Source organism: Notolepis coatsorum (genome assembly GCF_963971535.1).
Source record: "Notolepis coatsorum genome assembly, chromosome: 20".
Lineage (NCBI taxonomy): Eukaryota > Metazoa > Chordata > Actinopteri > Aulopiformes > Paralepididae > Notolepis > Notolepis coatsorum.
In genome coordinates this window covers 43,542,420-43,569,696 of record NC_140184.1, presented here as the reverse complement: position 1 = coordinate 43,569,696, position 27,277 = coordinate 43,542,420, and the positions used below count along the sequence as shown (strand labels likewise).

The following is a 27,277-nucleotide window of genomic DNA, read 5'->3' as shown; positions in this document are numbered from 1 at the left end:
GAGGAGAGGCCTTTCGCTTTTGCTAAGTGAAGTGCCTCTGTGACCGCAATGAGGGCCGTTTCTGTGGAGTGGCCAGTCCGGAAGCCAGACTGATTAGGGTCTAGGAGGTCATTCTGTAAGAGATAAGCAGTAAGTTGGTTGGATACAGCACGTTCAAGCTTATAAAAATCTCTGATCATTGCATCAGCATCCGGATGATTTAGATGGGAGGACAGGAAGCCGTCATGAAATTGTTGTAGTCCTAAGAAAGACCCAGGGCTTTCGATGGACATCTACATTTCATAAAACTACACTACCTAGCTCACACCAGCCCCAGATAAATGCAGGCCAACAATTTTTTTCTTCCAAATATTGAAGTGAATGTCGTCTTTATATCTCACGGGTTGAACAAACCTCAACGTTATTGCCATAAAATACAACGTATATCGTTTCTAGGGCTGACCCCTATTAGTCGAATAGTCGACTAATCGATCGAAAGGAGCCTTAGTCGACTGCCAACCTCTTAGTCGAATGCAAAGAAAAAAGAAAAAGTAAAAAAATTTGTATTATTATTATTTTGTATCATTCTTTCCAAAAGAAAAGAGACCTAGAAGCGTGGCTAACGCTAATGGCACGCATACCAGAGGCTAACTGCCTAAGAAAACAAGCACAGAGGCACTGAAAGAGGATTTCACCCATCTAATGAACACACTAGACTAGACAAATATCAAGATGTATCCATCAGTGGACCAATTGCATGCTTTTGCAGAGGACAAGAAGCCTTCCGTCGACTCCTGCAGACATTAAGCACCCCACAGCCCAAATGGAATGATAAAAAATTTTAAAATTCTATTTTATTTTTTTCATAGTCGACTATCGGCTAATTTCGGCCAATCAAAGTCGACTATCCAAATCCTTAGTCGGGGACAGCCCTAATAGTTTCTTTACCTTTCTGTGAACGTCTAGGAAAAAACTGCATCGCAATCCGGTAAAAAATGGCGCCGCTATGGACATTATATAAAAGTAACTGTACTTACAGTAGATTTCCTTCATGGTATTTGCTTCCCTGTAACGGGCGCCTGATGGTACTAAATCCAGGTTTAACTCTGCCATTGGAAAGAGGAGATCTGGCCCGATCCATAGATGTATGACTTGGCCATAATAATGTCATTTATAGGCCTGATATTCTATATTCTATATTCATATTTCATAATGCATGTGTCCGGATGGCAAAATTCAGTACTGTATCTACTTGATCTCAAGAAGGTGCTGAATGAGCTCAGTCGCAATTTCTCACTTTCGGCCAATGTTAGCATGGTGTTATTCACCGTCAAAATGGAAACAACTGAATAATAATAATCATTTATATTCTTCTTTGGTTCATTACAATTTACTCAAAGATAGTAACAGACAAAATATTTCTGACACTGGGAATAGAAGTCCATAGATGTCCCTAGATACCAAGAACATGCAAATGGACCTTGTAGAAGTGGAGCAATCTTCCATTTACTTGGGTATGTACTTTTAGGCGAATCTTCTGAAAATATGGCTAGGACTTAACAGGTTAAAGGGGAAGTAGGCTTAATTGAACAGTTCATACTCATTATGCCTATGGTATAAGACAGTCCAAACATTTTTGTAAACGCAACCAAGTCCATGTCAAACCCAAAAACTAAAGTGCTAAAACTCCAATTTGTCTGAAAGTCTGAAACCCCTCCATATAATCCACACATAGTGCCTGTCTGTGTGTGGTAGAGTGGCCAGTAAACATGCTGGCAGGATGCTAACTGCGGCCCAAAGGAATGACAGGACCCCTGAAAAGGTTCAGTGAACGAGGCCCGTTCTTCTTTCCAACATAAACACATGTATACATGGAAACTGAAGGAGGCTTACAGTGAACATGCTTACATGCACGCCTGCATAATACACACGCACACTGATACAATGTTCAATTGTTCTAATCAAAGCAACAACAAATGAAATGTGTAATGTTTTACTTTTAATAAGTAATGGTCACTATGGCATTCAATATGAATTCTGGTCATTATCAAGTGACTGGGCCTCCTCACAGCCAGGCCTGTATTTCCCCCCAGACCTAGTGGTGTTTTCTTCCCCTGACCCATGACCCCTGACCTTGGGGGCCTTCCTGCGGGAGGCCTCAGCGCTCTCCTCCTCCTCATGCTCCTTGGCTCCCTGGGTGATGTTGGTGTAGTTAACTAGGCGGCTGAGCAAAGACGACACCTTGGGGCGAATGTCCAGCTCCTCCTGCAGGAGGATGAAAGAGGCAGGGGTGTAAAAAGTACACAGAAATTATACTTAAGTGAAAGTATGGGTACCGTCTCAAAATCATACTCAAGTAAAAGTCAGAGTATCTGGCTAAAAACACACTTGAGTAAAAGTCAAAACGTTTCTACTTTTAAATGTACTTAAGTACTAAAAAGTAATTTTTTTCTGACTGTCTATTCTTTTGATAGCAGGTGTTTAATCAAAGATCCCCGCTTTCTAGTCTTGCACAAGGACCAATCAGCATGGCATGGGTATGGGCGGGTTCATTTTCCATTGATGGGGATGGCTGTTTTTAAATAAAGTGTGGCCGCAGGATTAATAACGTTAACGTTAGTTCGACCAGAGAAACAAATATACTAATTCAAATTGTTGGACCTGCGGGATTTGTACTTTGTAGGTCTGCATTTTAAATGTAAGGAGTAAAAAGTATGTTTTTTTTCTCTGAAATGTAATTGAGTAAAAGTACAAGTATACAAACCTAATAATACTCGAGTACAAGTACAAATCCCCAAAAACAGTACCTTGTAAAAAAGTATTGTAACGAAGTACAATTACTCAAGTACTTTACACCCCTGGTGTATGCTGTATGTTCCTGACTAGGCTACATTTGTCAAAAAACAACACAGTGTTACAATCACGGCCAGGGCCTCTCTCTCTCCTGCTGCTTCCACGCCCTTATATAGGCAGCTTCCTACCCCAGCTTCCACATGCTGTCACCTGGGATCAATCGACGCACCTGAGACTCGTCAGGTCATCACCAGCCCTGAGAAGAGGCCTGGGTTTCCTGCCACTCCCTGTCCGAGTGTTGCTACACCTACCTAGGTACGAGGACGTAACCTACCTGCTGCTCTGTCTATTTCTCTGCCTTGTCCTAACCCTGTCTCCCTGTGCCCAGGATCGCCTGCCACTCGGTCTACGCTGTCTTCCAAGACACCACCTGCCTGGACGTTCCTGTAATCACGAGGAGTGCTCCCACTCGCACCTGTCGCACATTTCTGTACATTCATAACCCTGTCTGCATGGTAGGGCTGGGCGATATGACGATATTATATAAATATCGGGTACAGTTCATTAACAATACACTTTTTCAACGTATCGTGGATATCGTGATGTTTTGCCCAATAGGATTGTGTCGCGTCAATCTGGTCCACACGTTACTCGTTCATATCTCAGCCTGTGTTGAGATATGCCCATTCCGCGGTCTGTTAATAAAGTTTTCAATCAGACAGATGTATGGAAAGGCTTTTATTATAACATTCGTTGAGGTAAAATCATTATGGCTCATTTAGTCATCCTGTGGTGCACTGGTCTCCTACTAGTCGGTTGCGGGGAGCTAATGTAAGTAGCTTTGTTGATGTCAGCACACCGGACATTCAGGAAGTCAAAAACGAATGGCGCTTGCCGATTGGTGCTAAGAACAGCAGGGCGGGTGCAAGCGGTGTGACGTAATTGGCAGACTCGACTGTCAATCAAAATTATTCTGTTGTCCGTCAGAATGAATGAATGAAAACGTTATTAACATATTGCAGAATGGGTACAATACAGTACAGGAGGATGAAGACCAGAAAAAGACTTTCGGCTTTTTTACATAAGGGTCCTCCATTTTCAATTCATCAAAACATTTAGAGACATACAAATATACAGTAGTTTCATAAAAATGCTAAAATGCTATTGATTGATTGATTGATTGATTGATTGATTGATTTAAAACTTTATTAACATATTGCAGAATGGGTACAGTACAGCTCAATACATACAATTGTTAAGGGGATGCAGACCAGAGAAAGACTTTTGTCTTGTTTACATCAGGGTCCCCCATTTTCAATTCATCATATTTCATATCTAAATCATATAATATCTCATTGCTAAATATATGCAATATATTATAATCTAATAATCCAATAATCTAAATCTAATATATAATATAAAAATGCTAAATGCATGGGTATTTTATTTTGTCTTTAATGTTAGCTTGCAAACTCAAATACTGTCTTGGTAAGCCTCATAATGAATCGTTTGGGGTAAAAAAGAAAAACATCGTGATGTGTATCGTGTATCGCAGAAAGGTCAGAAACAGGGGAGGAAATTAGGCCACTTTACTGGCCAAATGCTGGTATTTTTTACGTTTGGCTGGTAAAAAGAATCAGATACCCGCCAGTTGGCTGGTAAGCCAAAAAGTTAGTTTCCTCCCCTGCTGGCGAGTATACAAAAAAATAAAACATTCTGCAATCACTGCACTGGCAAACGGTGCGCGTCTTCTGAGTGTTCGCTTTAGTTGACAGTGCCACGAGAGCACTGCACAAGACCACCCGCGGACATATAATGTTTAATAAACGTTTGCGCAGTACTGGCCAACCCGCGGACATATAATAATAAAAGTCCCGCGGTACTAGGCTAGCAATCAGGAGCACTCGCAAACAGATAACGTTAAACACAGCAGAAGATGGAAAACAGACAGACTGACCAACGGGGAACTGCATCCAACCCTAGTACAACCCTCGAGTATAAGTTACTAAGGACACATTTAAATCACAGAGGTGTAATGTTAGTCTACTGGAACTGTATACAGTGGTTAGCTTCTATAGCGTTTTAGCTATAGCTGCTTGCTAGCTAACGTTAGCCCTGTGTGCTCAAAGCAGCCAGCTAGGTGTATCTGTTATGACTATAATGTTTCCAAAAAAGCACCGGACTACGACGTAAGGTTAGACATTTTATTTCATGCTCAAAAGCCCCTGGCTTGCACATCGCAGTCACGAAAGGGGCTAGCTCAACCAGTGCACTGTGCACAACAGCACACCAACCCAACTGACATTACCACAACACTTGACGGTACTTCAAGTTCACAGCACTGTCGTAAGACCACTGTGCTGTCTTAAAGGCACAGTGTGCCTACCCAGATGCATACACAACATTGACACGGCTTGACATACAAAGAAGTAATTATCACAATTAGCGATTTTTTTTGTCTGGTAAAAAATCTGTTTGGCTGGTAAAAAAAATCAGATACTCGCCAGTTGGCTGGTAAGCCAAAAAGTTAGTTTCCTCCCCTGGTCAGAAAATATCGTGATATCATATTTAGGCCATATCGCCCAGCCCTACTGCATGGTACCTTTTTGGATTAAACAACCTAAACCGCTCCATTCTCCTCTCCCTGTGTTCTGCTCTTGGGCCCAAGTTAAACGCTACCCTAACACACGGGGAGATACGCAAATGAGCCACTGCAGCTTCTGCCTGGAAAGAATGCAAAGGCAAAGGTTTGTGAAATGTGATATTGACTCTTACAGTACATACCTCAAACAAGGCCAGGTTCCTATCATAGAAATCATTCTTCCTGGCTGCAGCTTCTGCATTGGTAAGAAATGGACTGTCCTCTTTGTGATTCCCAAGTCCTACAGAGATGGAGAGGGAGAGAGTGAGAGGGAGAGAGAGAGGGGGAGAAAGAGAAAGAGAGACAGAGAGAGAGAGTGAGAGAGAAGAGAAAGAGAGGGAGAGAGAAACAAAGAGAGAAGGAGATAGTTCAAGTCAGACTCAACAGTGCACAATTTAGAAACAACAATGAATACAATAATGGTAACAATAAGTAGTAGTGAATGAAATATAAAATTAGCTAAGATCAAATTAAATAGTAAATTATTTACAGGAAGTGTCTTGCGTATAGTGTATACATGTCAAGGTGCAGTGCAGGGTGTGTGTGTGTGTGTGTGTGTGTGTGTGTGTGTGTGTGTGTGTGTGTGTGTGTGTGTGTGTGTGTGTGTGTGTGTGTGTGTGTGTGTGTGTGTGTGTGTGTGTGTGCGTGCGTGCGTGCGTGCGTGCGTGCGTGCGTGCGTGCGTGCGTGCGTGCGTGCGTGCGTGCGTGCGTGCGTGCGTGCGTGCGTGCGTGCGTGCGTGTGTGTGTGTGCGTGTGTGCGTGCGTGTGTGTGTAAAGAGAGAGAGAAGAGAGAAGGAGAAAGGGAGAGAGAGGATGAAAAAGTACTATAGACTATCTTCCATTCTTTTCATGCATGGATTAGAAAAATTCCACATGCAAAAGACTTTACTCAACACCAGATTTCTGTGAGATATAAAACCTGCAAGACCTAGTCCCATAACAACATCATTACACATTCATAAATGACAAGGTGTTTCCAACCTATTTTTTGTCAGACAATTGCTGCAACCCCCAGGATTTAATACATATGAAAGTGGTATATTCACACTGTACTGATGACAAATGTTTAATTCCTCAAGGAGACAGAAATCATGCTGCTCTTGTGAGGCTGTAAATGACGACATTGTACAGGTTAAGCAGTGCAGATAGCTTTCACAGTGGCTTCTGTGCACTGTGTTCATAAGCTGTTGCTGATCATTCATTGCACACATTCATATCAGGGGTCCCTGCATAGAGTCCAGACCCCAAGGTTGGAACTATTATAACTGGCTTTCCAACGCAATTAATGTTATGTCATATTACACATTGTTGAGGTGTCAGCCAATTTATAGGATGGTAACATAACAATTTGCCATTTAGAGTTTGTTGTAGGTTCAAAATATAGTTCTATTGTGCATTGTATACATTTTCAACTAATACAACCGGGGGGGTCATTCTGAATCCAGAAACTCATCCATTAGTCCAACCTTTTTTTTCACCCCAAGAACATCAAGCACAGTGCCTAGGGGCAATCACTGCATTTCACACACACAAAAACACACACAAAAACACACACACACACACACACACACACTCTCAACCACCGGTGTGTAGCTACACACCTCATTACCTAGAAATCCAAAGGAGGATTTGACCTTTGGATTGTGCAAGAGTGTGCAAGGTGGACAAATTCTACTTGGTACACATGACCCCCTCTCTGCACAGGCGTGAGATCAGAACTACAATACTGTTATCTTATCCTTATCCTATCTCTTGTGGTGTTCTTCATTATGCCTGTAGGCGGAGCTCATGTCATGATCCTGCGTAGTGAGGCTCTTGAGATAGGCGTGAAGTACCTGATGCTAGACAGCAATGCTACTCCTGTTCTCCCGCTAATATAATAAAGTGATTAAGTATTATTACGTCCGTTCATCCTTCTTCCTACGACACAACATCTCTCTACCGGCTTTGCTCCGAGTGGACGATTCAGTTTAGTTCTACTGGTTCCCTCACTCACCTGTGTCCTCTGCCCCATTGCCATTGGTGGTGTTGCCGCTACTGCTGTTGTTGAGGGTGATGAACATAGTTCTATTCTGTGTGCAGGCAGCTGTAATGTAATCTGTGTTCTGGCTCCGCACATAGCCAGTCACCATCCAGCACACCCGGTCACACAGGGTCCTGATTACTTACACACACGCACACGACACGCACACACATGCATGCACACACAATGTGGATGCAAATGCTCATGGGGGAAGATATTGAGAAGGGCATAAAGTTGCAGGAGAGGATTATTATACTTGGCCAATGCCTACAATACTCTTATAGGTGTACGTGCACCGACATCACTAGTATGTATTTGTATGAAAGTGTATAAGCCATAGAAAGCAAAAAATTTGTATGCTGTATATATCATAACTGAATACTCCTTGGAGGAAAATTGGGTCTCTGGAACATGTTTGAAGGTAGAAAGTAGACACTGTTTCACTGTGTCATTTACAATTCAGTTTACATTACATATTTGTATACAAAGACATTAACTATGCTTACACTTTACGTACATTTACACTACCTCAACAAGTTTTTTTTATTTTATTTGTATCACGATTCCACAGGTCAGTTTTCCTCCTCCAAAAATCACACAATGCAACTTTTAGCCAACATATTCATCTCTCAACTGTTCTTGCACCTCGAGGGAGTCAAACTGAGGTTCCCCTCAGAACACAAGGCCTCGAGGGAGTCAAAGTGAGGTTCCCCTCAGAACACAAGGCCTCGAGGGAGTCAAAGTGAGGTTCCCCTCAGAACACAAGGCCTCAAGGGAGTCAAACTGAGGTTCCCCTCAGAACACAAGGCCTCGAGGGAGTCAAAGTGAGGTTCCCCTCAGAACACAAGGCCTCGAGGGAGTCAAAGTGAGGTTCCCCTCAAAACACAAGGCCTCGAGGGAGTCAAAGTGAGGTTCCCCTCAGAACACAAGGCTGTGAGAGAGTCAAAGTGAGGTTCCCCTCAGAACACAAGGCTGTGAGAGAGTCAAAGTGAGGTTCCCCTCAAAACACAAGGCCTCGAGGGAGTCAAAGTGAGGTTCCCCTCAGAACACAAGGCCTCGAGGGAGTCAAAGTGAGGTTCCCCTCAGAACACAAGGCTGTGAGAGAGTCAAAGTGAGGTTCCCCTCAGAACACAAGGCTGTGAGAGAGTCAAAGTGAGGTTCCCCTCAGAACACAAGGCTGTGAGAGAGTCAAAGTGAGGTTCCCCTCAGAACACAAGGCCGTGAGGGAGTCAAAGTGAGGTTCCCCTCAGAACACAAGGCCTCGAGGGAGTCAAAGTGAGGTTCCCCTCAAAACACAAGGCCTCGAGGGAGTCAAAGTGAGGTTCCCCTCAGAACACAAGGCCTCGAGGGAGTCAAAGTGAGGTTCCCCTCAGAACACAAGGCCTCGAGGGAGTCAAAGTGAGGTTCCCCTCAGAACACAAGGCCTCGAGGGAGTCAAAGTGAGGTTCCCCTCAGAACACAAGGCTGTGAGAGAGTCAAAGTGAGGTTCCCCTCAGAACACAAGGCCTCGAGGGAGTCAAAGTGAGGTTCCCCTCAGAACACAAGGCCTCGAGGGAGTCAAAGTGAGGTTCCCCTCAGAACACAAGGCCTCGAGGGAGTCAAAGTGAGGTTCCCCTCAGAACACAAGGCCTCGAGGGAGTCAAAGTGAGGTTCCCCTCAGAACACAAGGCCTCAAGGGAGTCAAAGTGAGGTTCCCCTCAGAACACAAGGCCTCGAGAGAGTCAAAGTGAGGTTCCCCTCAGAACACAAGGCTGTGAGAGAGTCAAAGTGAGGTTCCCCTCAGAACACAAGGCTGTGAGAGAGTCAAACTGAGGTTCCCCTCAAAACACAAGGCCTCGAGGGAGTCAAAGTGAGGTTCCCCTCAGAACACAAGGCTGTGAGGGAGTCAAAGTGAGGTTCCCCTCAGAACACAAGGCCTCGAGGGAGTCAAAGTGAGGTTCCCCTCAGAACACAAGGCTGTGAGAGAGTCAAAGTGAGGTTCCCCTCAGAACACAAGGCTGTGAGAGAGTCAAAGTGAGGTTCCCCTCAGAACAAGGCCGTGAGGGAGTCAAAGTAAGGTTCCCCTCAGAACAAGGCTGTGAGGGAGTCAAAGTGAGGTTCCCCTCAGAACAAGGCCGTGAGGGAGTCAAAGTAAGGTTCCCCTCAGAACAAGGCTGTGAGGGAGTCAAAGTGAGGTTCCCCTCAGAACACAAGGCTGTGAGAGAGTCAAAGTGAGGTTCCCCTCAGAACAAGGCCGTGAGGGAGTCAAAGTAAGGTTCCCCTCAGAACAAGGCTGTGAGGGAGTCAAAGTGAGGTTCCCCTCAGAACACAAGGCCTTGAGGGAGTCAAAGTGAGGTTCCCCTCAGAACAAGGCTGTGAGGGAGTCAAAGTGAGGTTCCCCTCAGAACACAAGGCCTTGAGGGAGTCAAAGTGAGGTTCCCCTCAGAACAAGGCTGTGAGGGAGTCAAAGTGAGGTTCCCCTCAAAACAAGGCTGTGAGGGAGTCAAAGTGAGGTTCCCCTCAGAACACAAGGCCGTGAGGGAGTCAAAGTGAGGTTCCCCTCAGCACAAGGCCGTTGTTAGTGGAGGGGGACGTCTTATTAAAGGGATTAAAGATTAACAGGGCTGTTATGAAGGCACACAGACTCTTGCTGCAAGCGTAGAACGCCACAGGGAACTTAACAACAACATGTCCTGACAAGCCCAACAGTGCTACACAAAAGCATTTCAGGGCTATGAGATCAAAGACTATCAACATAATGAGACTGCCAAGCTTGCTCTGGACATTCTTGCAGTCGGGGATACAGTGAGTCATGTCAGGAGCAAAATATCTGCAGATTATACTAGCCTATTACTAAACAAAATCTTTTTTAACTAAACTAGCCCATATATCAGTATACCTGTAGGCATCAAATGAGAGAGAATTTGCAAGATTGTTTTGACCAGTTGTGTTTTTCTTTGTTCTTAAATTTTTTTTTAAACAACTGCTTTACTGTGTCTGATCAAGCCTTGGTCTTATACCGGTTTGTGTGAATTCTGAAGCGTGAATTACTGTTTTACTATGTGCTGCTTTATCCTTTTTATATTGTTTGATTGTCTGTTGATTGTATTTTGTTGTTTGCACTGTGTTGGACTGGAATACGAAGAACCTTGGACCTTGACCCTACTGTAGCTTAGCCATCATTTTGCAGCATCCATGTTCAGTAAGAACAACCAGAGCTGTTTTTTATTTCCACATAATGCTGACATTGGCTGCTCCTTCTACACAGTAAATTAGCTCAGCAACGTTTGGCGCTTTCCGGCTCAACAAGGGGAAAACCTACCCTAAAATATAATTTTCATTGTACAAAGATCATGGACAGTTCAGTCAATATCTTTAAAGTTTAAACACTACACAATGGTTTCCCTAATCTGGAAATCAATTAATCTTTGTTTGAGCTGTTACATCCAAACTGAACTGTACAATATTATAGAAATTATATATATCACTGATTCTTGAGAGTCGGGACAAAACACTTTTTAATATTATATTTTGAGAATGCACACTATATTGATTAGAGTTGTATATTCATGTAGAGAAAGGTCTGAGCTATTTAACCATGTAAAGGTGCGGGCTCTACATAGAAAAACATTTTGAACAAATTCACATGTTTCCCTTTGAAACTTGATTTGGGTTAACTCCGTCAGACACACAAAAAAGTATATAATTCTAATTATTCCAGTCCAACAAGAATCTAAGGTTCTGAAGTATGTTGTAATAGTGTTTAGTTACTCTGGTATGCAATCAAATATAATATATAAACCTCAGGTGTAATTTCACACTATTCTGAAAACACAGATTTAGAAATATTTGCATTTTCAAACTTTGTTTTTAATTTTGATATGATAAAAAAAAGATCATTAAGTAAATAAGACAAGAGGATGAAGATCTGATGCTCCTTTATTACTTAAACAACATAAACTGAAGAAGGAATTTGTATTTTCCACAGAATTAACAAAAACAAACATCTGACGGAGTTGACGAGAAACTGACAGTTGACTAAATTGTATATGCATCTCTGATAAATGAACACATGCATTTTTTTAAACAGATGGAAGTGACAATGATAAGAACTAATAATTCCTTGTTAATGTTAATACTGAACATTTTGTTAACTCAATTGTAATAACAACAAACTTTACATACACTGTTTCCAACTATTACAAAATGCACTGTTTCCAACAACAAAAACAGTCATGGAGACCAGGACCCCTTCTTCTCGTCCCTGTTTTCATCTACCCAACTTCCTGATCTCCACGTTCTCACCCTGCACTTCTCCTCTTCGTTTCCTTCTGCATTTCCGATTAGTTTCACTATGATGTCTTGAACTGGGCAGAAACAGAACCTTTTCTGTTGGACCATGGGGATGCAGAAATTCCACTTTTACATCTTGTTGATCAGTATCCACATCGATGATCTTGGCTAGCCACCAGTGGTCATCATATTAGGGCGGGCCATACTTTTGTGCAAACATGAATTTTAAAGAAATCTTAACATGAGGGGTGTCTAAAATATGTGTTTCTTGTGGGGAATTAAAATATAGGAAACATTTTCGGATATGATAACTCTAACTTACATCATTTTGTATTTCAAACTGGCAGATTTGACAATTTTTCACCCCTTTGCAGGGCCGGACTGGGGGAATTATTCAGGCCAGGAAATATAGTGCGAAATATAGCCCAAGTCAGGCAAATTTTTAAGCAGGGGGTCTGGGGGTCCCCCACCAGGAAGATTTTTGTTACAATGACTTAATTCCCTACATGCTGGTGCAGGACTTTTAAAATGTTTACCCTTTAAATGCCATTGTTTGTGATGGCATCACAAATTATTGTTAAAAAAACACACACATTTAAATATTTTCAATATATCAAATGCAAAGTGGATTTTTCTGGGGGGGATTATTACAGGCTAATAATTGTTATAATCATCATGTGTCAATGATTAGCAACAACACTGATTTTGATGGATTTTTAGTTTTTGTAATGTCAGACTTAACAACTCAGAAATCAGAAAAGTTAGAGTATTTCATTTTTAATCTGACATTACAAGAAAAATATAAATGGTTATGATCAGGACTGAAGTTGAATAAAAGATTTATGCTGGGAAAAAATGACAGGGGATGATGATGATGCATGGTAACATTAGCTATGTTAGCTAGCTAGCATGTTTATTTTTATCACTGACTAACCTGGTGGTCCCGTGGTGCAAGAAAACATTTGGTCAATGTTGCCACATTTAGCGGCAACATTTAGGGCGTCCCGTCTCTGCTCCATGCTTCCTCTTTTTTTCACTGTTGAAGTGTTGAAACATTTCATTTCCAGTCATTTCCATCTGACTGTTCTGTGAAATACAAGCAGTAAGCAGTATGTATTTTTCTCTCTTTCCCTCTCTGCTCGACCCTTCCTCTTTTTCCACTGTCCATCTTCAAGCGCAGGTTATGCTTGAAATTTGTTGTCTTTCGCTGTCTCTCCCTGTCATTTTGCAGAAGTGCCATCTGCCATTCCATTCGCCATCTGAAGACATGGCTCAAAAGGGACTATACCTAGACACTTAGCTTAAGGCACCCTTGCATGTTGTATGAGTCTGTATGTATATAAATGTTAAATGGTATATGTGATGTGTTGTGATGTCACGTTTTGTATGATGCATGTTTTAAGCATCACATTCCCCCACCCCCCTACAAGGACCACAATGGAAATAAGCTCTGAGCTTTTTTGTGTTTCATCCTTGGCAGTATATCCCGACTGTGCTCTTCTGTCACATGTTTATTTTTTATATTGTCAAATAAAGTCATTCATTCATTCATCTCAACTGTCAATCAGTTGTATGGCCTGGTACCGCCTCCACCAATCACATGCGGCTCCCTTTGTGTGTGTGTGACAGACAGACAGAGCTCCCGATGGCCAGTCCGGGCCTTCGCCATACATGGATGCCAACATGAATCTGAAGGAAATCCTAACATGCAAGGTGTCTAAATGATGCATTTCTTAATGGGGAATTTAAATATGAGTACATTTTTGGGATAGGATAACTCTAACCTACATAATTTTGTATTGCAAAATTTCGAAGATTTTAAAAGATATGGGAAATAATTTATAATGACAAAGCCATCATTAGCACTATCCATCATCACACATCGTCACACATGCAGAGTTCAGGAAGAAATCCTGGACATTCTGTGTTACACCCTGTATGAATGTTGGCTTTTTCTGAGGATGCTCCCTTTCTCTCATTAACTTATAGGTTAACCCAAAGTCTTTCATTTGTTGAAGAAGACGATACTTTTTAAGAATCGTGCCTGATGAACTCAGTGCTGGTTTTTGGCGCTGTGGGCCAGGAGTTTGTTTGTTTGTCTTCAGCTCTCTTCTGAGGATGTGGTGGAATAGCAGGGCCTTTTGGATTTTCTGATTCCTTACTTTGCTTCCTGATAGCATATTCTTTGTTTCCGTGCCTGGAGAGTCCAGTGGTGATGTACAGTATTTGTAGCCTTTTTTCAGCACATTATTGTTTTTCTCAGGTTGTTTTGTTGCTTTGTTACATTTGTAATCTTCTCTTTTAAAGTTTGTATTTATCTTGAATGCCTTTTTCGTGTTTTACTTTGTTTCTGTTCCTGTCTGAGAGACTCTCTGCGCTGTCTGGCATTGTTATCTAGAATATCCTGATTTGGGGGGGTGTCTGCCTCCAGCACCGCACCTTCACAGGACCTTTTCTATCTGCACCTTTTCTGGACCTATCTCCAATATTTTCTCCGATACCTCTGTGCCCTGTCTCCCATCTTGTCTATTTCTATTACTTTTTTGTCTTGAACCCTCTTTTTCCACCTTTGTCTTTCCTGCTCTTGCATGACATGTTTGCTCTCTTCGTCACTGTGTAATTCTTCTCTTCTCTTTCATTGGTACTCTCTATTTCTTCTCCTTCGCTCCTCAACTGACAATTTCTGTCTAGCCATGCTTTCCTATAATACAAAAGTCATGAAAATGTATTAGAATAAGACTATAAAATCAGGTGTCTATTTACTAAACATGATTGATTGATTGACGTTAAAGCTGCAGTGCGTAGTTTCTACAACTAGATGTTGCAAACATCTTCACACTGGCTTGTGCAGACAAAATCCATGTTCAGTGGAAGCAGTGGGAGAAAATTCAAAGACATTCATTCCAATAATCCTAGGGTATATTACAACTAGTGCTGTCAATGGATTAAAATATATAATCGTGATTAATCGCATGATTGTCCATAGTTAACTCGCGATTAATCATGAATTAATCGCATTTTTTTTAACATATCTTTTTTTATCTACCTTAAACAGATATTTTTCAAGTTCCAAGTTTTAATAATCTTATCAACATGAGTCAACAAATGCTTGCTTTATGCAGCCATTTAACACAAAAGGATGACCCTCATGCATTGCAAATTTGCATCAAATTCAAAACAGAGTGATGCACAAAATAACTTAAAAGAAAATAATAATTTAAAACAATGAATAAAGTGTGCATGAAATAATAGGGGAAAGAAAACGTTAGGAACTTGTTACATTCACCCACACAAGGGCTGAGTAATCACACACCCCCCCTCTCTCTCTCTCACACTCACACTCTCCTGGCTCTCTTTCTCTCTTGCCCCTTCCTTATCTCTCTCACCCCCCTCTCTCTCTATATATATCTCACACACACACACACACACACACACACACACACACACACACACACACACACACACACACACACACACACACACACACACACACACACACACACACACACACACACACACACACACACACACACACACACACACACACACACACACACACACACACTTCAGAAACAAACATAGTATCAATGAGAGCATCAATAATACACCTGAGTGAAGTCTAGTAATACAAAAATAATAATCTTAAAAGTTAATCGTGAGTTAAAAAAAATAGTGGCGTTAATAGAATCGGGCGATAACGCGTTAATACCGTGTTAACTTTGACAGCCTTAACTACAACTGATAAGATTGTGACAACTGACTAGCAAAGAATTATCCTGTTGATCACTCCATACCATAATGTATTACACTATGGATGGAAAGTCAGAGAAAGGATGATGCAGCAATCTAGACACGCATGGACCAGTCCTATATTAAGAATTATTATAAAGATATTAAGATGAAATCAAATCAAATCAAATTTATTTGTAAGGCCCGACAACACACGTTAATGTCCCCATGGGCCGTACACGTCTTCTTTAAACAAGTCAAGAAGAAACATAACAATAAGTCAAGAACAGAACAAGAACACCATAAGGTCCAACAAATTTAAAAGAAATGCAAATAAATGAAAGAATGCAAGCACTCCCAGACATACCCCACGCGAAGGTAAGGAACAACTCACTAAAACCTAACAAATATCCACAGTTTACCACCGTGCCCCTCTGCTCTGATGATCTAAGTAAACAGTATAATAACAAGAATAACTTGTTTTCTTCTGTCTTGTATCTCTTCTGGGATATGAAAGGGCAACATGGAACTCCTTCCCCGCTCTATAAGAGGCAAGAGTGTAGATGTTTGGTAGTGAAAACTACACACTGCACCATATTTTACATCAATCAATCAATCAACGTAGACAAGTGATATATTTATATTTATTTATTAACACATGTGCTGGGAAAGTAAGACAATTATTCAATAAGCAGACCACAGCCTGCCCATGCTCTGATGCATGCTATTATATGCACACTTCTGTGCAGATAAAACTCTGAAATAACATTTAAATCCTTTACCATGTTCAAAAATAGTATAATAATAGCATATTATGAGGTTATTGATGGATTTGTCAACTCCATCAGTTTACACGTCAACTCCGTCAGACACACAATCTGATGGAGTTGACGTCTGACGGAGTTGACAAAAGGGCACACATTTTCCCTCCAAGCCTGTATTGTGCACTGCAGCTAGCTAGTTTTTTTGGCAATTGATAGCTGTCTTAATAATCTCACTGAAACACTTGAATTCAATCCACTATTGTTTTTTTTAAAGTATAATAACGGAGAGACGGTGTTGACATGTTCCAGCTGTGACCATCGGAATATTGACATTGTTTGTCTAAAATATCAAAAAGTGTAAAACTTACCAGACCATGTGTGGTAGTGTTGCATTCACCACATTCAGGGGAAGGAAAAGGGGTCCTCAGGGATAGAGCTAGCCATGCTATTGCCTGATTTAATTAGGTTTATGAAAAGGTCTGACAGAGTTGACATAAACTGAGGACACAACTTTGATAGGTAGATTTCTATGGGCAATATTATTTGAGTTTCATGGCATGCATTGTTTTATACATGTATAACCCTTATCTTTGATTTGATATGTATGTTTTCACAAGTGGAGAGGTCTTTCAAGCTTTTTTGGGCTGGTCAATAATGTAACCCCTTGCTGAGGACAAGATAATTAACATGGGAGCTTCTAACCACAGATTATACATTTAAACAAATATCCCCCAAAAAACATATATATGTGCTAAAACATAACATCAGTATACACAATACCTTTAGATGTAACTTTGTGAGTATATCACTCATTATGAATTTCTTTATTTTTTATATAAATTAGACTTTTCTATGTAGGACATGTTTTGTCCCAACTCTCAAGAATCAGTGATATATATGTAAATTATATTTCAGCATAGATTTTCCACCTAAGCAAAAGCTAAATGTGTGAATGGTCGGCCAGATGCTTTGGAAGCCCTGAGTAGAAAAGGTGTAATTTGCAGTGTGTATAACATGACACTGTAGCATGTTGTCGCCTGGTCTTCAGGTCAAAGTGCAGCTCTTCTTCAGTGCTGAGACTTTTCCAAAGGTATCGAGTCTGGCTTCACACTCTAGATGCGTGTCAGTCCTCTATTACAAAAGGTAAGGTAAAGGTAAAACTAGGGATGCTCGATATTGGCTTTTTTACCGATACCAATATACCGATATTGTCCAACTCTTCATTTCCGATACCGATATCAACCGATACCGATATATGCAGGGTTTCCCCCCCCAAAAAAACGGAATAATTTCAGGTAATTAACATTACATATCTCTTGACGTGGAATTAACACAACATTATGCATACTTTTGACAATAAAAAAAATCAGAATGTGTTCTTACTTGCTTGCCTGGGTAAAAATTGCCAAAAAATTTGAAAACCGATACCGATAATTTCCGATATCACATTTTAATGCCAATATCGGCCGATAATATCGGTAGGCTGATAATATCGGACATCCCTAGGTAAAACCTTATTTATTCTCATTATACCCGTTAATGCTTAGGCAAGTGAGAAACATCAGCCTGTTGGTGTGTGGTAAAACCGATTACGCACAGAAAACAATATTGCACCACATTAGCTCCTTAGGTTTGAAAGCCTCTTTGCTAAACATCCCCTTTAATTAACATTTAAGACTTATTAAGAGGCAGAGAAGTCATGCAGGTTAGGCTACTCGACCTCGTGTGGTGAGTTGGCGTTGATGTCCGACTGATAAGTAGTGTGTGTGTGTGTGTGTGTGTGTGTGTGTGTGTGTGTGTGTGTGTGTGTGTGTGTGTGTGTGTGTGTGTGTGTGTGTGTGTGTGTGTGTGTGTGCCTGCGTGCGTGTGCGTGCGTGCGTGCGTGTGTGTATGCATTGTACATATCTCCCTTTCACTCACTCTCTCTCTCTGGATGTATTGACGCACAATAACAGTATGAGATTGTATGCACTTGTGTGATGCGTGTATGACAATTGTACATCGACTGTAACCAAACTGGACCGCGTCTGTCAATGTGCAAACTAGGCTCATCAACATCCATCTTGCATCATTGTGTGTAGACATGGATATGCATGAGAGACGCTGGCATACCAAAAGGTGGGTGAACAGCATATCATTCTCTAGTATGGATTATTAGATTCGATTTAAATGTATTGCCATTTTACAGCACAAAGTACATTCCGAAAAGAAGTTGGTATAGTACAGTGTGTGTATAGTGCACGTAGTTATGTTTGATACAGTACAGTATGTCAACTTGATTTTCACAGTGTCAGTCACATCAAAAGGATTTTGATTTAACTCAACAGTTCTGGCGCTGAGGAATGTATAGCAGGAATGTATAGTAGAACACGATACATGTGATGCTCGTTCTTATTTAATTTATTAGATGACGCTTTTATCACCACTAATTGGGAAATCCTGTGCAGATTGAATCTTTATAATGTCAGGTTGCACAAGACCATCAGTTATCTCATCTGTGCTGCATGGCTACTTTGAGAATAACTTTGAGTTTGGAGGAGCCAGAATCGAACTGGGAACTTTTTGATTAACCAAATGACCGCTTTACCTCATGAGCCACTGTCGCTAAGTAGTTAACCTTCAAAGTAGTCCGTCATCTCAGTTTATTGGTCTTGTTTATTTATTGACAATAGCTCACAAATCATCCCCTATTCAGAATACCACTTACCACTTAAGTGATAGAAAGATTAAGTATTATCAGAGTAGGTTCTCTGATATACATAATGATTTTAAAAGTGCATGGAGAATATAAATTAACTAAAGTAAATAAAGGGTACTGTGGCCTGTACCGGTCTCTGATGGGCCGGATTTGTAGTCATCCAGGTCACTGTTAACTCCCCATCCTCGACCTGCCACCCATTGCCAACAGGTGAAGGGGCACACATTATAGCTTTCAATGAATGTCTCATTATAGCTGCTTGGTAATTTGCCCTTTTGCAGTGTTGGTACAATGCGTCACTTGTCGGGGGCATAGAGAGTTCTGGCAAAGCCGATGATGCCATGCAGAATGCTTTATATCTGGCATCATTCACATTCTTAGCTGATGGCTGGCCATACAGGTGGCACACATATTTGCTAAGACCATCAAAGGTAGACTGATCTAGGGTAATTCACCTTTCCCCCTCCTCCCACACTGTGCAACATCCTGATGTGCAATATCCACAGTGCAATACCCACCCACTACCGTCTGACACTGTGATTGTTATTTGTGTATTGCTAATGCTATTCTGTATATTGTTGTTATTTTGTATATTGTACAGGACTGTAACATTGTCTTATTGTATAGCATTTAATGTTTCTGTATAGGATTTTATGTTTCTCTTTTATTACTTGTGATTTTATTACTGCACCTTAGGTTTGAGTCCCAAATCTCGTTGTATGCAAATATAATGACAATAAAGTACAATCTAATCTAATCAGGCTCCCCCATTTTCAATTCATCATGACATGACCACTACTGTTCCTAATTTATGCAAATGACATGTCGTCAGCTTGTGACTGCAACTTGTTCCTGTTTGCGGACGACTCAGCCCTGCTGGTCTCTGACAAGAACAAGTTACAGGTTGAAAAAACCCTCAGCTCGGAACTAGGCAAAATCTGCATATGGCTCGCCGACAACAAACTATCATTACACATGGGCAAAACAGAGTCCATTCTCTTCGGTTCAAATAACAAACTCAGCAAGACCGACGGCTTCTCAGTTACAGTGGGTGACAATATTGTCACAAGGAAAGATGAAATTACCTACCTGGGTTCCATCCTAGAGGCTAATCTTTCCTGTGACAAAAAGGCATCCAATGTAATAAAAAAAGTCAACCAACAAACTCGATTCTTGTAACGATCTCCTCTCTGGTAAACAAGAATACCCTGAAGACTCTGGCAGGAGCACTCATTCAAGGGTACTACGACTATGCTTGCACCTCATGGTACCAAAGCACCTCAAAGGCACTAAAAACCAAATTACAAACATCTCAAAACAAACTAGTCGGACTACTGCTTGACCTGACTCCTAGAACCCACCTCACCCCTGCACACTTTGCCAACCTAGGATGGCTTGGAGTAGACGACAGAGTACAGCAACTTGCAATGGGCCTGGTCTACAAGATACACTACACGACCAAGGTACCCATGTACATGTCAAAATACTTCCCAAAGGTCAGTGAATACCACGATCACAACACCAGAGGGAGCTTCATGTGAAACCCAGATTCGGCTCAAACAAGGGACTAAACACGTTTCGCAATTATGCCACATCAATGTGGAACGCCCTACCCAAAGCTGTAAAGGAATGTGAATCACTACCCACCTTCAAAAACACTCTCAAATAACACCTACGGGAGACTGCAATTCGCACCCCACATACCCAACCTCCTCCAATGTACAGTTTCTATGTCAAATGTATGTCAGTATTCCAATGTACAGTGTGTCCCCCGCCCACCTCCAATGTACAGCCCCACCCCACCTACCCAACCTCCTCCAATGCACAGTTTCTATGTCAAATGTATATATACTCTTTTTCTGGATTTTTTTAGTATCACAAACAGTACTGTATTTGCAAATCTGGTATGTCATAAATGTATAGATGAAAATGGGGGACCCTGATGGAAACAAGACGAAAGTCTTTCTTAGGTCTGCATCCTCTTAACAATTGTATGTATTGAGCTGTACTGTACTGTACCCTTTCTGCAATCTGTTAATAAACTTTTCAATCAATCAATCAATCACATTTATGACATACACGACATACAGACAGATATCATGACATTTATGACACAAATCGATCTCTATCTCGATCTGTGTAAAATCTTGTACATGTTCTTTCTGAACGGACGTGAGATGCATACAACATTGTTTAGAAACCTTTTTGCAAACTTTAGAAGGAGTTTTTTGTCCATTTTCGTCCTATTCTGATGTAACGTTAATCTGTGGATGTCATTTGTTGTCATCCGACGGCCGTATCCTCGCAACAAAGAGAGCTGCTATTGGTCGAGTGCAATATATGTGACCGAAATCGCACCAATTACGTCAAATAAAACTCTGTGGTGACCAAGTATCCGTTCGTGAGGAAAGATCTAGTCCCGACTTTAAAATTCTGATTGCGCAAAACGGGCAGGATTGTAAATGGACAACTTTTTATTCCTAAATCTACACCAATAGATCTTTCACCCAGAGTGAAAATTGAGTAGTCCTAGTCCGCCGAGGTGGGAACGGGATGAAACGATACAGCCTTCACCTTACGGCCTATTATCTTCTATTATAGACCAACAGCCATTATCCCATGATTCTTAAAAGTTATGTAAAAAGTTGTTTACAAATGTCTGATTGATTTTCACTCTCACACTCTCTTCCCAGTCGCATTTTTATCTCCTCTCCCTCCTCCAGAGAAACACCTCAAGGCCTCTCTCTTATCGGTTTGGAGACGTCCGTACCAGCCCTTACAGCTCGTTTCACCGGAGCCTAGATCTGCACTCGCTGGAAACGCTCAGACGTTTTGACCTTTTTCTTCTTTCTTTTTTTTACAACAGAATCCTCAACTCAACTCGACTTTTGACCGTAATATGGATCTAATAAGCTGGGCTTTTACAGCGATTGATCGCATATTCTCTACAAGGAAGCAGAATGCGGATGACCCATTATGCCCTCTTGGGAGCTATCAGGCGGGATACACCATAAATTCATACGGGACCTGGCTCGCAATATGCTTTTTCCCGCTGGAGATAAACGACGTTGAGGACGTATATCTTCTAATTGTCATGCTGCTCGGCCTGGGCTCCGTCAGCTGCTGGATCTGGTACTGCCTGAAGCTAATTCGGAAGAAGTTGATTTCCCTGGCCAGGGATCTGGCCGGGATCAAGGAAAACCTAATGGAACTGTTTAAGAAAATCGCTGACCTAAGTACCCTGCGCGGTGATGAACAATTGAGCTCCAAGACCATGTTGGAAAGAGGCGAACTCTACCACGTAGACGAACAGTCATGCTTGAAGACAATTCTTGAGAGACTTGCTTCTAACCATGCAGAGGAACTTTCGCGGTCACAGGCCATACTGGATATCACGTCGGAAATTAGGGACGTGAAAATAAAGATGCCACCGTACCGTAATAGGGGATACGACGATGGTGACGATGATTAGACAAAATTTACCTGATTCTGACCATATGCGGCATTTCTGCCTCGAGCTGCATGTTATCACCCCCCCCCCCTCCCCCTTCCCACACCCTCCTTATCCTTTCTGCTGTGGAACGAACCGAGGCCAAGGTCAACGCGGAGGAGTTGACTCCCCGGCGATGTGTGATTTCTGGGAAAGAGGAGACGAACTGTACTGTCTGGAAGCGATAAGATTGATGAGGCCCCAAGATGACACTAATTCAACTTCTAGACAATACAGTATCTCCACAACCCTCAACCAAAATACGACTACCAATGGAGATCTATCAAAGGCATTCCACACATCATGATATTACTATAGAAACATTCTTTGTTTGGAATTATTGGCATATAATTGCTTTTAATTATTTAACACTTTGAGTGCCAACGACGCTATTATGTCGTTAGTTCATGCCGACCGGTGAATGCCAGCAACGCTATATAGCGTTTGTTTGTCTTTTTTTTTTATTAGCGATTTGAATTCATATTTCATCAATCTAGTCTCACGTTAGTGCAGCAACCTCTCTCTGAGCTCCATTGGGAAAATACCGCCCCCTATCGTCTCTCCCTGTGTAACTGCACCCCATTGGATTAGACTGATGGGGGGGGGAATCCAGTTTCCTCATTTTACTTATCCGGCAAGCCATCCGAAGAGATCGAAGAGATTGCAGAGCCGGAAAACAGTGTGGAATACATATTTCCAGTACCCAGCACTGAATCAATAAACGCGAACGATATTTGGAATGGCGATCAGGAATTGGAATAATCTTTTTGGCGAACATCTGATCTGAGGTCAGGAATCTATTTTACCAGTCTTAGGATAATCGGATCTGTTTTCACAGAGATATCAGCGTTTGCCCTATGTGTGTGTGTGTGTGTGTGCGCTGATCAGGAAATGAGAGAATAGATTTTTCAGCTTGCTTCTCTAGCGTGCATAAGTACACATATACTATCGATAATCTAGCGTTTATATGAAAACGATTCATAAATAGGCAGAAAAATTTAATTTTTTTTGTATTCCAGAATATTCCAGTAAATGCCGTTTATCACAGAATCTTTATATTTTCCTGAAACTTTCAAGAAAACGAGGGCTTTTCAAAATGGTATAAAACGGAAATGAACCGATTAAAAAACAATCCGTTTCGACCATGTTGACTGCAAACAAGTCATTGATAAGCGACCGCCAGATTAGACACATAGCCATAATTTAAGACATAGATTATGCGTTCACAACGCTATCATTGAAGTGGGTGCTGGCATTCAACCATGTTTTGACCATGTTCACCAGTGGCATCCAAAGTGTTAAAAGCTGTGTGTCTGATAGGAAACATGTGTCTCCTCTGTGTGCATGGTTCTATTTTGTGGTGTCCTGCAAGGGTCGATTTAGGGTCCTTTACTCTTTCTTCTTTATGTTATGATCTTTACTTAACTTCTACGGTTTTTTTTCTCATATTATATGCTGTTGACACCAATATTTGTATGTGTTGTGAAAATCTCAAACTTGAATTTAGAACTGCATATTGTACCTGGTCCTGGTGTAATACCTGGTGTAAAGCAAACACATTATCTTAACATTAAGAAAAAGGATCATGCTCTTTGTGACCAAGAACAAACTCATACATCATATAGTAACACGTTTACACATTTCTTGGTGTTCTCATAGATAATAATAAGCTTAGCTGTGAAAGTCACAAAGCATCCGTCTCACATAAACTTGCAATACATATCGGTATATAACCTATAGCCATTTACTATATAACCTATCACCATTTACTTTTGTATTTATCTGTTGTTATTTTCTCTGTTAAGATTTTTTTTTCTACTCATTATATTTGTTTGTTTGTTTGTTATTTTTCTATTTGCAGACCACATGAGTCCCAACTTATAAGGAAATCCCCTACAGTACCTGTTTATATTGACTTTTATTGTTTGTTTTCTGCATGCTGAATAAAATAAATGAATCAATCAATCAATTAATTAATCAATCAATCAATCAATCAATCAACCAACCAACCAATCAATTTAACAATACAGCCCATAATACCCAGAAAACATTATGGACGGTCCATAATAACAGCATAAAGCCATACATCTATTATGATGAACGATAGTTATATGAGTATTGGCTGAGCGTCCTGCTCTTCGCCATCGAGATATACCTCATCTTCAGTACCTAGTGTACTCCATCAACGAATAAAAAACAATACACCCAGCACCTGCCAGGCCCCGCCCTAGTGACGTACTATATAGCACCACTCGCTCTTCCTCGGAAAAAAAAGTTTCCAAAGAAAAGTTTCCCCAAGGGACCTCAGGACAAGCTAAGAGCAGGACGCTCAGCCAGTACTCATATAACTAGGTTATATACATAACCTATCGTTATATTAGTCGTACTGGCGAATCACGTCCTACTCTTCGCCATCGAGATATGAGGACAGAGCAGAGGCGAGGACCGACAAATGCACCCCCTGAGGACCCGAAAGCCCACATCAGGGGTGAGGGGAGTCCCGTCACCCCATCCTTCCTAATGAAGAGGGGGCGGCAGTCAACTCCACCCGAGTGCGAACAAGAGGGAACTAGAACCTCTTGAACGCACAGCACAGGCGGGACCACGTGTGACACAACACATTGTGGCCCACACCCACACACTCCTGCTACCCCACCAAAGGACGGGAAGCAGGAGAGGTCCCAGACCTCAGAACCGCCTGGGAGACAGAACCCCCGGTCATGTCCATGAGGTAAAACCTTACGAAGGGACCCGGTGAGGACCATGAAGCCGCAGCACAGATGTCCTCCACCGAGGCCCCACACAGTAGGGCGGCAGAGGCCGCCACCCCACGAGTGGAGTGCGCCCTGACACCCCAGGGGGAGCCAGCCCGGCCAACGTGTAGCAAAGGGCAATGCCCTCGCACAACCAATGGGACAGGCGCTGTTTCGACAGTGCCTTACCAGCACGAGAGCCACCATAACAGACAAAGAGCTGATCGGTAGCCCTGAGGCCCTGAGTACGGCTGAGGTAAATCCCCAAAGCCCGGACCAGACATGACAGGTGAAGGCCCGCCTCCAACTCACTAGCGTGAGGAGGCGGATGAAACGCCTGAACCATAATATCCCTGGAGCGGAACGAACTCCGGATATTTTTTGGCACGAAGGCTGGATTGGGCCGCAGAGTGGCACCGCTATCGGAACGAATAGACAGACACTCGGGCCGCACTGAGAGAGCACAAAGCTCACCCACGCGTTTAGCTGATCCACGACACGACACGACACGACAGCTGTTCCAACGGCGCTTGCTCAAGAGGCTCAAACGGGGCCAAGGACAACCGACCGAGGACCAATTGAAGATCCCAGCTCGGAGCCAAAGAGCGTTTCACTGGCTTAAGGCGTCGAACGCCAAGCAGGAAACGCTTCACAAGAGGGTGGCGGAACAATACAACACCCTCAAACCCCTCATGATAAGAGGATATAGCCGCCGCATATACCCTCACCGTCGAAGCCGACAGTCTATCAAGGAGAGACTGAAGGAAAATAAGGACAGCATCCAGGGGGCAGGACACCGGGTCCCTGCCTCCCGCCTTACACCACTCTTGGAACATACGCCACCTACCCGCGTAAAGCGCGATAGTGGAGGGAGCATGCGCATTCCGGATGGTGTCAACCACAGAAGGGTCCATCCTCTCCAGACTCACCCTCTCACCAGCCAAACCATCAGAGGTTGGCGCATCACCGGGGGCTGAAACAGCGATCCGTACGCTTAAGAGAGGGCCCTCGCCGACCAAGGAACAGGCCACGGCGGGGCTACCAGTAGCTGGATCAGGACCGGGAACCACACAGCTGTGCCCCGGTCCGGCGCAACCAGGATCACGGTCCTGCACTCCCTCCGTACCCGCTCCAACAACTGACTCAACAGTTGTATGGGGGGAAAGGCGTACAGAAGCCCGGGCAGCCATGGATACATCGAGAAGGCATCCACCCCCAAGGGAGGATTGTCTTCCCGACTGACGAGAACCACAAGGGGAACTTGTGAGATTGTCTGCTCGCAAACAGATCCACTGAAGCTTCCCCGAAGCGATCCCAGATCTGCCTGACTATGTCTTGGCGCAGTTCCCACTCGTTGCGACGAGGACCGCCCAGAGACATCATATCCGCGCCCACATTCTCCTTGCCAGGGATGTGGAGCGCCGTCAGACTGCGCAGACTGCGAGATGCCCATAGCCAGAGTTCGACCGCCGCCCGGTGCAGACGGGTGGAGCGTGTTCCACCCTGCCTGTTGATATACGCCGCTGCCGTCATACTGTCCGTTCTGACCATAACGTGCTCGCCTACCACCAGGTGGGCGAGCCGTCTGAGGACCAGGAGGACCGCCTTCAATTCCAACACATTGATGTGCAGTAGGGGTGGACGGTATAAACGGTATACGGTATAAACGGTATGAATTTGCTCTACGGTATGGATTTTGAGTATACCGTGTAACCGGTAGTGCAGCTCTAAAATAGCAATGACGTCATGTAACCACAGCGCGACTATTTCACTGGCATTTGCCCCTAAAAATAGATAGAATTAGTCATAGATAATAGATATGTGCGAACTGGAAAAAGTTATTTAGGAGGCTTCGCGCAGTGGGCGTGCCAGCCCCTACCGCACGCATGTAAACACGGGTCTAGTAGTCTAGTGGGACGGGACACGGGAGCTGTCGGCGTCTCCCTGAGCTAACGTTAGCTTAGCTACCGTTACAAAATGACCCAGTCAACTATTCACTTTTAGTTTAATACATGATGGGGCATTGTCTAACCGAACGGTATCTAGTCGGCCAGCTACCGATAGCTCCTGACATCAACAAACGCTCCACAAAGTCTAGTACTAGAGACGTGTATGCTACCTGTTAGCTCACGTTA

At 42.6% G+C, this 27,277-nt stretch overlaps 1 protein-coding gene across 1 annotated transcript in view; it reads right to left on the bottom strand.

The window, feature by feature from the left end:
- Positions 1 to 27,277, bottom strand: part of slc12a4 (solute carrier family 12 member 4) — a 142,325-nt gene that overhangs the window by 83,956 nt on the left and 31,092 nt on the right. The window contains exons 2-3 of the mRNA XM_084337480.1: positions 5,557 to 5,654; positions 2,113 to 2,244 (exon numbers count right to left, since the gene is read on the bottom strand). Of these exons, the coding sequence (XP_084193606.1) occupies positions 2,113 to 2,244; positions 5,557 to 5,654 (230 nt within the window). The remainder of the gene's footprint in view (positions 1 to 2,112; positions 2,245 to 5,556; positions 5,655 to 27,277) is intronic.